General features: G+C 37.6%; 1 protein-coding gene across 3 annotated transcripts in view; it reads right to left on the reverse strand.

The window, feature by feature from the left end:
* Positions 1–2,249: 2,249 nt before the first annotated feature.
* LOC124555404 (pancreatic triacylglycerol lipase-like) overlaps positions 2,250–16,952 on the reverse strand; it is a 452,049-nt gene continuing 437,346 nt past the window's right edge. For all 3 annotated transcript variants that reach the window (XM_047129300.1, XM_047129301.1, XM_047129299.1), the window contains 2 exons: positions 14,094–14,297; positions 2,250–3,514 (listed from right to left, as the gene is read on the reverse strand). In XM_047129300.1, coding sequence (XP_046985256.1) covers positions 3,400–3,514; positions 14,094–14,297 — 319 coding nt within the window. In that variant the 3' untranslated portion in view covers positions 2,250–3,399. The remainder of the gene's footprint in view (positions 3,515–14,093; positions 14,298–16,952) is intronic.

Below are 16,952 nucleotides of genomic sequence, written 5' to 3' on the forward strand. Positions count from 1 at the left end.
TACAGGCTAACATTTATAAAATTTGTATGTCGCAAGGTCCTAGGGCACGTTTTAAGCTCAAACATCCTTACGTTCCTTGGGAAAAGAAGCTTCTCTCACAGTATCGACAGGGGTTGAGAACACATCACTTGTAACATGCTCTTTTTCGCACACAATGTCTTACAAATAATAGGCTCAAGCAGATGGGTAGAATATGTCTAAATATATTTCCAAAAGGCATTTGATAAAGTAACTCACTGCTAATGAAGATACAATCAAATTTTGTATCTTCTTGAACATATGAAAAACCTGAAGAATAATTTATTGATACAGAACCCAGAAGTCTATACTGGTTGGTGAATGTTTAATCATATGAGCAAGGCTGCTGCCAGCAGACAGGTAGGAGCCTTGTGTGTGTGAAAATGCTTGACACATTTTAACAGTGCCTTTGGCAAAGGCTTATCCCACAATCTATTGAAAATGATTATACAGTCCAATTTGGTTCCAACACAGAAATATTTATGTGATTGTTGACTACAATAAACTTATTTGTTGAAAAGCTACTTATCTCTGTGTAATGCAGCAAACATTAAAATCTCAAAACAAACTTGTGACAGAGGGAAAATGAATCTTGCACTGCTCCAATTGAGGAAATCTAATGAGATAAAATGTACAAGAAACTCTCATGTTTTCAAAAGACTTCAACATTAAGCTCATATTAAAGTGTTGCCTTGACATAAAATATCATGAGGCAAACTATTTTACAGAACTTTTGACACAATTGCATCTTCTAGGGTTTGTATAGTAAATTTTATATAACTAAAATTACCAAATGTTGGTGATGAGGATATAATTTCCAGAAGATCAATATTTATTGTTTATCAGAAAAAACAAAAACTATGGCATATGGAGGGATTTGCAGTGACTATAAGGTCTGAGAATAAAAATATTATTTGTGGTAAATTATGTAAGGAAGGTGACATATTATGTACAGAAGGTTCTGAGGGTAACCAGAAACACAGAAATGTATCAAAAGAAATCTACAAAGAGCTACCACTGATAGACGTATTTAAGAGGAGACTGAGTTATGCCTGTGGATTGCATACCAGTCATTTATAAGAGGGCAGAACAAGGACCAAAAAGAAGTAGTGAGGATATGTAACGAAATGAAATGACACAGTTTCAGAGATTTTACTGGTCTCCTACAGATATGATTTTATATACACAGACTGAAGTGGTGAGTGAAAAGCTGTATCAAGGAGATCTGGATTCAACTCCCGGCAGTGGTACACGTTTACAGTTGCCGCTTCAGTTTATATACATAAATGGATATATAAACAATTACTTCCAAACAGAATATATATGGCAGGCTCATGATACTAAATGAAAATGTGTGAAATTCTACAAAAACAGTATCAAAACACACATTGTATTAGGACAGAGAGGTTACAAATGAAATGCACAGGCCAATGTAACTGCTGATCAGTTTAAAATTTTATTATAAAAAGAAGACTGTTAGGTTAATAAGACTGAAAAGAGGTACTTTGCAGTGGTAATTTATTACTGAGTAAGGGGATTATCATCTGACAACATTCACCAATGTAAATTTTGCCATGGTGGACATAAATAGTAAATTTTAATCTATACTGGAAACTATCTCTTCCCCCCCCCCCCCCCCCCCCTGTTTTTTTCAGACATAAACAGAAGTACATATACAACACAACCATCATATTTTGAAATCTCTACCAGTCTCATTTAATAGGTTCCTTTGCAAGAATGCAGTTACTATGTTTTGATTCAGTGCCATAATATCAGCTTCCTACCAGATATCTCATTTATCAAAAATTGAGAACAATTTAATGGTGTGAACTATTATTCCATAATTACTTTCCCACAAATCTGAGCAAGTGCCAATACCTGTCATTCATACGTGTAGCTAATGCAAACTAACCTAGTCATCAGAATTTTCACCAGCTCATGGCAGTATTAGGAAAACCATAAATACACAGCAAAGGTATTTTCAGTTACTTTCTGCACTTGTAATTGTGACCAAATTAGTCTAATGTGCTAATTATTAGATAAATGATGTCATGGTCTGAAAACCACATGAAGAAAACAACAGGAAATATAAAATGTATTGAGCAGTGACTGGAGGAGATATAAGCAGTTCTAGAGACATAGACTATGACTGAATATATGTATATTCACTACACAATATCACAATTAGTTATTCATATATTGTTCAACAACAGGATAAAAATCACAGGCCTTACATCATTAATGATGTGACTGGGTATAAAATTAAACTATTTAAAATTTAAATTAAAAAATAACAATTTCAGTACATATTTCAACAAAACAATAAAATAACACACAAAATGGTAACAAATATGTTACCAAGAATAAAATACACATGCTTCATCAATACAATACTGTAAAGCTATTTTTAACAACTACAAGATCATTACAGTGCTCAGAATTGCACATTGTTAATAGTAACACAGTTCAGTCACAGTGAAAACATCACAATGAATCTGTATCTCTTTCTTTCGTAAAACATGTGTAAGGAAATGACCATCATGACTGATTCAATATCAATTTGATTAATAAATCACATGAAGTGTATTTACTAGCTAAAAATGGCAATGATATGGTAACTACAATGTTTTGTACTATAACATACTTAAATACATGAAATGCAGTTGATCTTCATCTCTAACTAACACACCAACATTAGCAGCTCTGTTAAACTCTCGTTTACATTACTGTAAATACTGAAGTGGTAGAAATTAGCTATAAAAAATAGTAAACATACAAAAGTTAGTCAGGTATTGTGCCACTTTCAAATAAACACAGGCAACAAAATCAATACAAAAATTACACAGTATCCTGATGGCAACTGGACTCTACAGATGCATTTCACCCTGTAATTTTTTACAGTTTTTACAATACAAAGTGAAAAGTACTGCAGCACCCTACAGATAAAAACTATTGAAATTTCACAACATTTCCTAAATAAAACTTGGCTGGACAATGAACACTGCAGTACTGATAATGTTTCAGCAGATCTAAACCATATATTTTACATGTCTACAGTGATGGTAGGCCATATTTGTATACTACTGGTGTTTTTCAGCAAGGTACAATATAAGCACATTTACCATTCATTCTAAAACTGTGATATCAGTCCAGTGTTTACAATCAACATTCATATAACATTTCAGAAAACAATAGTAAACAACAAACACTGCTACAATTTATACAGCTCTTACTTTCTCATTCAAAGGATGATGGCAAAATCACACACATGACAGTGAGTGCATGCAAGGGATTCAGATACACAATATATGTGTATAAACAGGTAATGGTGGCTGTGTTCTGCATGGAGGTAGTATTACACAGACACAGCCAGTCTGGATCTCAACTGGGATGATTACAATTGTCATAGAAAATGGCTGTTGAGCGTGATGCTATGTCAGCATAGTCCCTGTTGTCTGGTGTGCACAGTTCACTCGTCACTTCCAATTCCCGTTTGCTGTAACAGGGTGACAATTACATCATCATAAAATGTTACATTATATTACAAGGGGTGTTCAGAAATGATTTCCAATTGTTCTGTTTCATAAGCAGTACTCAGACTGTAGGCACATCCTCTTGTAGGATGATGAACTGATTCCAATACATCACATAGACACTAGATGACAGTTGTGAACGGTATGTCTAGTAAAAGGGCGGCACTTGTTTGTTGCTATTTATAAATATTCGACTGTAGTGTATTATCAAGCAACTCCTGCACAAAGGGCTGTTTACAGCTTGATCATTGAGTTCACTAGTGGAAGGGAATCCACATGCAAGACTATGGGTGCTGGTCACCTGTCAACATTGCAGACTCTGGGGAACACTGAGGTTGTGTCTGAATTGATTATGGCTGATAGGTACATAATCTTTGATGAACTGAAGTTGCAGACAGGTGTAGGATGTGCAACCGTGCACTTCATTATTCATGATGAGTTTGGTATGAAAAACATGTGTGCATATTGGGTTCCACAGGACTTGACACAGGCCTAGAGGAAGTACTGGTGACAGGAATAATCATGGTGTCACTACCATTCACCTATGAACAAAGTCTAGTCCATTCAATGGGAACATCCTGGGTGTCCCTGGTCCTAGAAATTTCATGCTGCTTCATCTGCAGGGAAGTAGATAGTCTCTGTTGCATACTATTAATGGACTAACTTCCACAAGGAACAACTGTCAACAGCAGGACGTACTGTGACACCCTTGCGTGACTTAGATGGAGGATGCAGCGAAGGTGACATGAAAGGTGGTCAAAAGGAGCACTCCTTCAGGATAACAATGTGTGACCCCACACCAGCAATGGCACAACTGCAAAGGTGACAATATTAGAGTCCCTTTCTGTGCTGCACACAATATTCACTGCATCTAACTCCATCTGAGTATTCTTTATTTGATAACATAAAGGATGTGCTGAGAGGTTTGTGACAACAAAGAACTGCAGGCAGCTGTTCATGAGTTGGTGCGTAGTATCCCCAAACAGCAGGTCTGTGACACATCAATGAAGTTGCCAGGAATGTGGCAGCATTGCATTGATGGTGGGAAGGATATTGAGAGGTCCCATGTACATCGACTCATGTTCATTAATAAATAAGGTACAAAAAAACTACTACTGTAAATCATTTCTGAAAGCTCCTCAAATTAATTACATAACCCTGTTAGGTGCTAGCTCTCTGTCCTTAGCAGCCTCTACATTTCTGTGTTGTCTGGTGGTAACCCACCTCGTTGATATTTTCCAGTACTTAAAACTCTGCTTAGCATTACATTTTGAAAGACACTTTTGCAAAAAACCTGTTTCCTGGAATAACTTCCAGTGGAGTCCTTTTATAAAATATTTAAAAATAGAGCTGAACCATTACTAGTGTGTTACTGACATACAGCTTTTTTATTGACTTTTTACTCTATGGAAGTCTGATGCTGTCTTATTGTCAGGTATCACTTCAGAATAGCATTTACAGAAGTTAGACGTAAAGACTGTAGAGATTTATCATGGTAATTTGATAGACATGGCTCACAGGAGAACTAAATTCTCATTTTCATCATAAAGATAATCAAGCCCCTTGTAAGCCACAGCACCATCTCCTCCAGAAAGACCATTTCTTTGTCATGGTACTAACTAGTGAACATCAACATAAGAAGTCCTTACCAATATGAATCACAAACTATGTGCTATACATGGCTGAAATAAAACTAATCAGAATAATAAGGAACAAGGTTTTCAAGCAAAAATGAGATGGACATTAAGAGCAGTGGATAGAGATAATGATGTAAACACATACAGGATCTGATGGGGGAAAGAGAAGACCAATTTCAGGCAGTTAAGGAAGTTCTCAGTGCTCTATATGCTAGAAATGAAAATAACAGGTAGAGATAAACAGTTTTGGTCAATTAAAGCAGATATGCATTTAGTAGCACAACAAAACCTCCTAACAAGGTGACCAGTGTGATTAGATTGGTGTCTCTGAAGATAGAAAGTATGAATTGGAATACGAACTTCTGCAGAAGTAAGAAGGGGTGGAGGAGTAAGTAAATGTAAGACTGTCAGAGCAAAGCAGGTTTAAAATTCTTTTAGTCCAACCTCAGCTATCATATTCCAGGAACAGTACATATCACTATCAGTGAGTTCACAAAGGGCATTACAACATTCTTCATATTCCCAGTCACTACAACAGCAGAATACTTTCCTAAATGAAGAATCACAACACAGTAGTCACTTTAACCCACTGTCACACAATATTTTTTTTTAAATTGATGTTGTGACACAGCAGTACACTTATTTTTCAGTGATTTTTCTCATTTTTACAGCAACATACTATAAGCTATATTAGAGCATTCTATTTATTGTATTTCTCTATTATACTTTGAAATATAATAATATACAGTTTGTCTCAGTGTGATAAAGCTTAAAATACTTATCCACGTGTAGGCAGATCTTGCACTCTGGACACTCAAAACAGGATTCTCCATGCTGTCCTCTGTTGTAACAGATCTTACACCTTCTAGACAGTGCTGCTTTTTTGTCAGTTGGAGTACTTTTGTGGGAAAATATCCCCAGTCCCTGCTCTGTAGTCTTAATGGATTTGTTCCTAGGCTTGGGTGCCCGCAAATCCCATAATCAGGAAGTCTAATATTTTTCAGAATTTGTTCAGCCAGGTTGAGATGATAACCTGTGAACCTCATTCTTCTCTTACTGTCGTTAATCATATAGTGTCCTATACTTGCACTGACAATTGCCATGTCCAACATATAAAACATATAAAAATATATATTTTATATCCCTTCACATATCTCCTCACAGGAGAATATAATGCTAGGCATTTGTTGCATGCATCAACTCCATCCAATCCTTTGTTATAATCGCTGATGCAATTAGGTTTCAACTTAGTCTTCCCATTTTTTGCTGTTCCTCATACTCAGGTCAATCATGAATGGTTGACAGGATGTTCACTGGTTTTTTGTCAATCCATCTAGCAGCAAGAACTTCATTCACTGATGCAAAAGTCGCTTCGTCTCTTTTCAGACCGAGTTCTTAAACTGTGGTGGCTTGTTCTTCCTGTCTGGTCTTACACTTCCAACTACATAGGTCTTCCTCTCCAATAGCTTTAGAAACAAAGTGGGAGAGAATATGATTATCCATGTATATTGTTCTCCATTCATCCAGTAAAGTGTCACACAAAACCAAAACAACTTTCTCACTTGATGGGGTGCTGACTACTTTTTTTGCCTCAAGAGCTGAATAAATTTTAAAATTGTAACAGTATCCATTGTCAGATGAGCATACTTTATATATTTTCAAACCAAATCTTGCCCTCTTTGAAAGTTTGTATTATACATATGGCAATCTGCCCCTGAATATCAGACTCTCATCAACACAAAAAAATTTGCAGGCTTGTACACCCTTTGAAATCTGTCAAGTAGAAGAGTAACAACTGGCCTGATATTCCTCAGTTTGTCATGATGCATACCTGCAGAATCAGTAGCAAACTGAAGATACCTTGAGAGGGCTTTGAATCTCCTAAAAGGCATGCTTCTACTAAAAATAGGAGTCTGTATTATTTTCCTTCTCTACCAATTATCTTGTACAGAAGATTTCTTTGTTTGGGACTTAAGTATACCCAGTACAAATTGGGCTTAGATCTCATCTGCTGCCACAGGAAACCAGTGTGATTTGTCAACCATTCTTCACTGTTCTGCATGTACAGTCATTTCTGCAAAGAAATTTGTTTCCTTGACCACCAACTCCAAGAATTGTGGTGTCAAAATTTGATCAGTGCCATGCAATTCTGATGAGTTTTAGCCCATGGATCTGTGAATAGTAACATCTACCTCCCCTTCACTGCTGCTCTTGGTAATGTACATAGTATACAAACATTTTCCGAGTTCCACTCATCAGTAATTGTTGACGTACTTCCACTACATCGTCTCAACTGTTGAGGGAAAAATCTTCTTTGTCAACACAACGACTGCTGTCACTCACTTCTGATTCTGTGTTTTCACTGTTTTCAAAGTCTAGTCCACCATCAGTATCACTCAAATCTTTTCTTCAGGAAACTGAAGTATTCTCTTGGCTTGGATTTCGTATGGATCGGCCATGTTGCATTACTGAATCTAAGAAAATGTGCTAATTTTCATTGCAATATTTAGCTGCAATTGAGCATTTTCATGCCATCTATTAACATGCTGCCTGGACTAAAATTAGAACCAACAGTAATCCACTACATGCCAAAGCACCACACAATAAGGCAAATGCAGGGTGACAGCTGTACCCATCATTGTATGTAAGTGCAAGTGAGTGTGATGACATGTATGCCCGTCATTGTACGCAAGTGGGTTAAGCAAAGAGATTCAAAATAAGTCAGCAAGAAGGGTTCTCTAGAGGTCTTTGAAAGGGTGAGGGAGTATATGCTGTTCACTAGATGCTATTAAAGGACAGTTTTAAGGAAGTGATGGGTCTCCAGCGCACAACTTTTTCAGGGTCACCCATGTACCAGTAATAGCTGCTCCAACGATAACCCAGTCCAGTCACTTGAGAAGCACACATAATCCAGGTAGACCAATCAGTTTAAGTACACAAAAGCTAAACTTTCACTGAGGATGAAATGTCACAGACAAATTCCTGCACAGCTGTATAGAATCAGGTACTTATAACACCACATTTAAATTCTCCTTCTCAAAATCAGCAATTATGAATACAAGACAAAGGAATTGGATGTTCAACATTTATTTAACATTTTTTAAATATTTGTTATGCACTTAATTTACTTTCCTGCAACCCTCTCTGCCCCCTCACCTTTCTCACCTCCAACATACATTCACACACACTCTATAAATTGTTTCAGCCCTAGCACTGTAAGTACTCTTTTGTTTTAATAGGGTGTTGCAAAGTGAATGATAAATATTTTATAGCTGGACATTGTATATAAATTGGAATTAACAGACTTAAGCAAACATATATTTAGTTTCCAATGGATATCGAGACAAAGCTCCTTGAAACCGAAAAGGTTCAGGAATATTTACATGTGTCACAGAGAAAATACACAAAATCAGCTGCTAAGAGTAGTTGTTTTTGAAAATGTTATTGGAGAAATCAGTGACCAACATATAATCTTTGCAATAAATTATAACTGTCTAGATAACAAGGCACATTCATTAAAAGGTGACTGGTTTCAGACCTACAGCCATATTGATGGACAGTGGCTGTGTGTGGAGCAGGAACTGCAGAATGATGATAGTCAACTGCTATCATCATTCAGTGGTTCATGTTAAAAGCAAGGGCAGGTCACTCAGACCACAGAATGAGAGGAACTCACTTGCATTGAGGATGAAGGTAGACAAATCTGAGTCCTCAACTCAAATTCATCTAGCCCTTTTCCAGATTCAAATCTATTTTCCTTGATGTTAACTCCCACCTCACTGACTCTAACATTCCAAATTCAGTCTATATAAAATTATCCAATAGCTGCAACATCTACATTTTAACAGCTGCCACCTCTTTCACATCAAAACCTCCCTTTCCTACAGCTGAGGCATTTGCAGCAAATGCCTCTGCTCAACACTAATTCTCTCAACAACTACACCAACTATCTCTTCCAGGCTCTCGCCTCTCACAGCCACGCCACAGATCTCACTCACAAATAAATCTCCTGCGTAGTATCCTCTTCTCATCCTCTGACTACTACACTTCCCACTGCCAAAAACTTCAGAAGCACTGTTCTCGTCAACCCGTACCGTCCAAATCTTGGTTGCTGGAAGAAGGAAGTGAATTAGTCAGAATGTGAGAGGAGGATACTGCCCAGGAAATTTTCTTTTAAATAAAATCTGTGGGGTAGTTGTATCTTCAACTATAGTCCCTGGTCAAATTATTAGATGCACTGCACATTTTTAATGTTATTTGTAATAATTACATGTTGAGTAATATATTTAATGCAATTAATCGGAAAATTTATGACAGTTATTCAGGGCACTTATTACATTGTTGAATTTTTTATCTATTTTTGCTAAGTGACATTGAATTGTTGACTTATTGCAGTTATCAATGTGCATAGTACAGCGTGGAGAAAAGGACCTGTTCAGTGGCGTTCTCGCGTGTAACTGGTGTAATACTTTGTTTGCTTTGATTATCAATTTCATAATATTGACATCACAATTGATTGTTTAACAGCCAGGTATTATTAATTGTGAATTTTAACAATGGGTAAAAGAGGGGACATTTCACCACATAAAAATTCTGAGGGCAAAGCCCTTGTTAATACGAAAATGTATTCCAATCCAGAAATTTCATGAAGGTTTGAAATGTCAGAAGCTAGTGTGAGGTGCATAAAGAAGAAAATTGATTCAGGTGAAGAACTGAGCCCCAGACGGAAGAGTAAATGTGGAAGAAAACTAATTTTCACCTCAAGGACAGAAAGATTTCTCAAAAGAATTTGCATAGAAAACAGATTTGCAACAACACAACAGATAAAATCTCAACTGGAACAGGCTAATGTGACTGCATCTGAACGCACTGCTTGCAGAAAGTTGAAGGATATTGATTTCAAGGCCTGTCAACCCACTAGAAAACCAAAGTTAACAGCCACAACGAAAGCGAAGCATCTGAAGTGGATTAAACAGTGGTGTCATAAGGATGTGGACTTCTGTAGATTGGTAATTTAACTTTAAAATTACTATTTACAATATGATATAACCTATGTACATTTATTCATAGTATATTAATTATGTTTCTCGATTTTTGCAGGTATGCTGCAGCGATGAAAGCATGTTTGAAATTTTGACTAACAAATCTCAGTAAGTGTGCCATCGAACAGGAGAAAAATTTCATTGCGACTGCAATATTCAGACCGTAAAATATGCAACTAAGGTGATGATTTGGTCTGTCACCTGTGGCAAGGGTACAGGATGTCTTTATGTGGTTAAAGGCATAATGAGGCAAGACCAGTACAAGAAAGTCCTGCAAAATCAGTTAATACCACAGCTCAGAGAATGGTTCCCAAATGGGGAATGATTTATTTTTAGTTCCCTATCTAACAGACAGGTCAGTTAAATCCTTTCTGAAGGAAAAAAGTATCCCTCTGTTAGACCGACCAGGTAATAAGTCCCGACATGAACACCATAGAAAATGTATGGAAACTACTGAAGAGGGACGTGGCAGAATATGTTATCACAACAAAAACACAGCTCTTAGAGAAGATCACCCATGTCTGGTATCGTCATCCACAAATGTGAGACACAGTACAGTCCTGCATCGACAGCATGCCATGTCGTATTAAGGCTCTCATAGCTGCAAAAGGTGGCTCAACAAGATATTAAAACTAATGTTTTCACTTTTACAATATTTTAATTTTTGTTGTAATTACTGAAATAAAATGTTTTCAACAAATATTACATTTTATGTACTTGTTATAGCATCTTAGTATGAAGTAGACTACACATAATAATTTTCTCACAATTTGCATATTAAAAAAACAAATTTCATTAGGCATAAATCAAAATTTGCTTAAAAATTGTAGTGCATCTAATAAATTGGCCAGGGACTGTACACTGACAGAAAAAACTTCTGGCACCAAAAAAGGAGTTGTGCAAGATAAACAAAAGTTAGTAGGTGTGTTTCTACATCTGGAAGATGACTTTATTCAAATTTCATGCCAGTCACATAAGAGTGGCACTAGTAGTACGATTATGAGGATGAAAATCAGGTTTACTTTAAATATGTGCTGTAATGGTCATAAGCATTAGTTACCTTTGAGACTTGACATAGTGAGCTGATGTTAGCCACGAATGCTTTTACGACAGTGAAGACACAATTATCAACAGATCAAAGAGTTTGAACAAGGTCATGTAATAGGGCTACAAGAAGCTGGATGTTCCTTCCATGATATTGCAGAAATACCTGGCTAGAATGTAGCCACTGTACTGGATTGCTGGCAGCAGTTGTCATGGAAAGGTATGATCGCAAGAAAACTGGGCTCTGGAATGCTACATAGCATTACAGAGAGGGAAGCCCATTGAGATCATTGTATGGCTGTGGTGCACTATACCACATCTGTAGCAGCAATTCAAGCAGCTGTTGGCACAACAGAGACACAGAAAACTGTTCACAATCAGGTACTTCAAGGACAGCTCCGAGACAGATGCCCTGTAGCATGCATTCTACTGACCCCAAACCACTGCTGTTTGTGACTGCAGTAGTGTCAGGTGAGATCTCAATGGAGAGTAGATTGGAGGTTTGTTGTGTTCTCTGATGATAGCTGGTTCTACCTCGGTGTCACTGATGGCCATGTGTTGGTTAATAGAAGGTCAGGTGAGTGCCTGCAGCCACATCCGGAGTTACAGTCTGGGGTGTGATTTCGTATGACAGCAGGATCTCATGGTTATCCCGTACACCCTGACTGCAAATTTGTTTTTCAGTCTAGTAATTTAACCTGTTGTGCTGCAATTCATGAAAAGCATTCCAAGGACTGTTTTCCAACCAAATACCACTGTTGTAACCCAACATGCCCTACAGAGTGTCGACACGTTGCCATGGCCTGCTCAATCACCAGATCTGTCTCCAATCAAGTACGTATGGGACACCACCAGATGACAACTCCAGTGTTATCCACAACCAGCATTAACCATCCATGTATTGATCAACCAAGTACAGCATGCACTGAACTCCAGTTCAAAAACTGACATCCAGCACCTGAACAACACAAAGCATACAGGTTTGCAAGCTTGCATTCAACATTCTGCCAGATACAGCAGTTATTCATGCACCAGTGTTTTACATTTGCAATTCTTTTTCTTGTGCTTACATTAACCTGTGATCTTGTAACATTAACCATTTAAATATGTTACCTAGATAATTACAGTCCCAAAATTTCATTACTCTGCATTAATTATTTCTTGATGTAGAGATTTTTTTCCATCAGTGTACATTAAGATACAAAGAGTATTGTAGTGTCGCAGAATAGTAAAGAGTTGGAAACATGGAATATTGTCAAAGTTTCGTGGCCTATGCTGAGAGCCAGAGGCAATAGGTTAGCCAAGAGGTAAGAGGATTGCACATGTATAAGAATGTGTCATCACGCAGGGGTGCAGCGGCCTGCTGTCCGCTGCCGAGCCGGCCAGCCAGCCACGAGTGGCCACAGTAAGGGCATTCCACCACTACGTCACAGCACGCGGCGCTGCGCTAGCAAGACTGGTGCGGGCTGGAGCTGGTGTCATCGCCCCGAGTCATCAAGGACTCAGGGAAGGTCGTTGATATCACCAAGCTCAGCCAGCCTGTGTTACGTGGGCCACATTGTACTCAGCAGGAATAAAGGTGTCATGAATTAATAATGTTTCTTTGGTGTTTCTGACGCGTCCACAGTCATTTCCTAGCATCCTGACAACTGAAGAGGTCACCGCTCAGCTTCCAGTCCACCATAGGCAACCGGGACCACCGGGGCGCCTACAGTATTTATTACAGAGCATGAGGCACTTTATAGTGGATGCAGAGCCCTAGGCTGACACACATAGAATTTTGCATGATACTAAGGGAAGGGTGTCTGTCTCCATAGTTGAATGGTTAGTTTAGATGGCTGCCATGCAGAGGACCTGGTTTCGAGTTCTGGTGCTGCCAAAGATTTTGGTGGGGGCACTGGTATATGATGCACTCAGCCTCCTGGTACTAGTTGAGAAGCAATTTGAAAGAAAAATAGTGTCTACAGTCTGGAAATGGCAAAACAGTCAGAAAAGCAATACGCCAACCACATGCCCCTCCATACTGCACCCATATGTTGCTGCAAGGCAGAGGACAACACAATAGCTGGTCAACATGCCTTGAACCTTCAAGGCTTAGATGAGGAGCTCTCAAGGGAGAGGTGATAGGAGCATTACTATTATATTTGATAATTACTGGGTAACTGCAATTGCTCAATGAGTGATATTGGTCATGGAGTGCTTGTATGACCTACACTGGAGAACTATTTTATTGTGTATGACCAACAGCAGTTATGCCTAGGAAGGGACACTGAATGTAAACAAAAGAGTATTTTTAACCCTCAAGTGAGGGTCACAGCATTTCTGAAATGTCCTAATGTGAGGTCTCTCAAACAAAGGTGGATAATATCTCACAGAAATCTCTCTAGAAAATTCCAGTTACAGTCTCTCTGGGTGGAATCTGCAAGTAGCCCTCACCAGCTACATGGCATTCCTATAGGAGCATTAAAATAAAATTTGACTAGTAACATTTCACAAAATATTGCAACTGTGGCTGGAATAGAATGAAATATTAATATGTGGCATAGCAAAACGTACCCTCAGCAAGCACCTTACAATGCTTTTCATCATAAAGACACAGATACAATTATTGACATATACTATGTAGAGCAGTGTCTTGTCTTTAGTGATCATACAGACACAATTACATCTGGTCTGTAGAGATCACGAACATAGAACATGATTACTGTCATAACAAAAACTACAATGGAAACAGTCATTACATGGGTACTGCATACCTCTACAAGCCAAATATGTGTATGTCCATATGTAAGGATACTTTTAGATTGGCTCATACTTACTTCCTGTTATTGATATCCACTTCTGCAACCTCTATTTTTGACACATATAGATGATCATTACACCAAAAGAAACAGAGAGATCGTGGCTGCAGGACATCCATATCATACTGCCAGTAAAACTCCACTTTGCGAATGGGTCCAACATCCATTGGATGTGTTACAACAAAAGTTCGGGACTGCCCATGTTGTAATTTCACATAGCCACTGCAACAAAGTAAGTGTGTTAAACTGCAGCTTATATTCTTAAAATACAACACCACGAAGAGAAATTATTGTAGACAGAAATTAGAAATAATTCCACTGCTCTTTTGAACATGTCTAAAGAATGTCCAGTCTCTAATAGAGCAGATTGTTCTAACCATTTATTTTTCCACAGAAAATGCTTTGTCTGAGTTAATGCAGTTACAGAAAATTATGTTATTAAATAATGAAAAAAGGAAGTAGCAAAAATTAATATTCTGGATGAATGCCAAAGCAGGTCACAGCAGTTCTATTTTGTATGCATTTTAAACTACACATCTTAAATAATTTATATTTACAAACTTAGGAAATTAGTGTTTTAAGCTGAAATGATTAGTGCTAAAACAGCACTAACTTGTGGAAATTTAAACCAATTAAATGAAAATGGACATTCTACAACTATGAGCTAAATTGTTTAGTCCAACTTCGTTGGAATTGGTGAACTCTGATGTATACAGTCTGAATCTCATATAATTCTTGTGTCGTCATAAAAACATTATGTCATTTAACGAAATAATCACTGTTAAAATTAAAAGGCAGTGAGTACTATAGGCTGAATTGTGGTAATACAGTAACTCTTTACCTCTTTGGTTGATAAAAAATTCTGTTACAACAGTTAACTGGATATGACAATTGCAACACAGCACAACAGTCATAAGATTAATGAAATAGACTGATAGGATTATAATTCTGTTAGCTCTTCAACCAAATGTTTATTGAACTACTCCTGTGCTCCACAAGCAAATGCACTGTATGTTATGGAGGGTATATAGTATGTATGCATTATAATTTGGCACTTCATATATGTGTTATGAATGGATATGAGCAGTAATGGCCTTGCACATGGACTACTGTCTCATGCTAGATAGCATACAAAACAAAAATGCACCCATGTTTCTTTGAAAGCAGAGGTGACAGATGGAGGAAACAATTGAAAATGTGATTTTATATAGCCAAAACTGAGATTATTGCTACAAACTGCAAAACACTACTATACAATGTTATTACGATCACAAATGTTTGCTAATAAGGGTTAGCAGTGAATTAAAATAAATTAATACTGCCTAACATCTAGCTACCTGGCACACCAGCATATATTACTGGCATCTTTGTTCATCTGTGGATTACTAACAGGAAAAACAGCAGTTGATATGCCCCTGTTTATGCCTGAACTTCTCTCATTGTACCATCATTGCCATCATGAAAGATGTGTGTCAGAAGAAGAGCTATTAGGATTGAGGGCATTCTTCCCTAAAAGTCTGGACAAGCTGGTCATAGAGAGAGCTAACATCAGCCAGAGAATGGTGATGATCAGAGAAAGGTGGGTAGACAAACAATCTGCAAGTTTAATACTGGACCTTCAAGTTATAAGGAAGGCCCTGCTGGCAGCTACTGCCTACAATCTGTGCAGTTCGCTGCAATTTATGGCTCATACCCACATCACTGCTGCCTGGGTTCAGAGGCCACTCTTAGTTACTTCAGATGGCTGGCTGTAGTAGTAAGGACGAATAACTTCACATATGTGGTGGAAGAATCATAATTCCCACAACTGACAGTGGTTCTCTAGTTTTTAATCAGGTGGAGAGATGAAACCAGAGGCCTCAGACCATTTTGCAACAATCACATACACAGATTTCTTGGCCTCCCCTATCAAGTGGAGGACCTCCCTAATATGTCAAGTGTGGACTATACACAGGAGGTAGACACTTGGATAGTAGGGTATATTGTGTCTCTTATGCAAAAACCACAAATGTGTGAAAAAAGCAATTTTGATATATATGTATTGGCAAGTTGCATTCTTTGAGTCCTTTATCATAGAAAAACCTTGAATGAGTTGCTTCAGTAAAAAAACAAATTGCAATGCCACAACAGTGAATAAATCACATCCAAGATTTTGGTACTCTGTTACAAGCTCCCACAGCATTTTTCAAACATGAATGTGCTGCATACATTGATCAGATATGCTTACAAATTTTCTTACATGTGATTACAATCACATATCTCATCATTATTTATGTCACTTCACATGTAACAATGTGTTGATAACATTCCAGCTGTTCATTTAAGAGCTCAGTTCATTATACACCACATTATTATTGGGCAAAAATGCATTCCTACAGCATAGCTGCAATAAGACTGCACAAAAGATGTACAAAAGTCTGTGATGGTACTGCTGATCAAGATGAACCTGGCAGACATAAACAATATAACAAACTGTTGGAGAATGATGATGATTGTACACGTAAGATGGAACATTCTGAGTTATCTTTCCATTCAGCTGCAAGAAGGTACCCCAATTCAAGCCTAAATATCACATTAATGTATAATTACTATAAAACTGAAAATGAAGGCAACTGAAAGCCAGCATATCTTCCAAAACCCCATAAAATATTCCATGAGTACAAAATTTAGGATTCTTTAGACTGAAGGAAGATCTGTATTGCAAATGTACCACATTTAATTCACTGCCCAAGAATGGGAAGCTGTTGAAGCAAGACAATCATGACAAGTATTTGCAGAGAAAAATGACACCACAGAACAATCCAATTGATGTGGGTGTAAATTTTTATCAACAAGCTGTGTTGAATACCTCAAATACTCCATGCTAACAAATAGTCA

Source organism: Schistocerca americana, chromosome X (genome assembly GCF_021461395.2).
Source record: "Schistocerca americana isolate TAMUIC-IGC-003095 chromosome X, iqSchAmer2.1, whole genome shotgun sequence".
NCBI classification, from domain to species: Eukaryota; Metazoa; Arthropoda; class Insecta; order Orthoptera; family Acrididae; genus Schistocerca; species Schistocerca americana.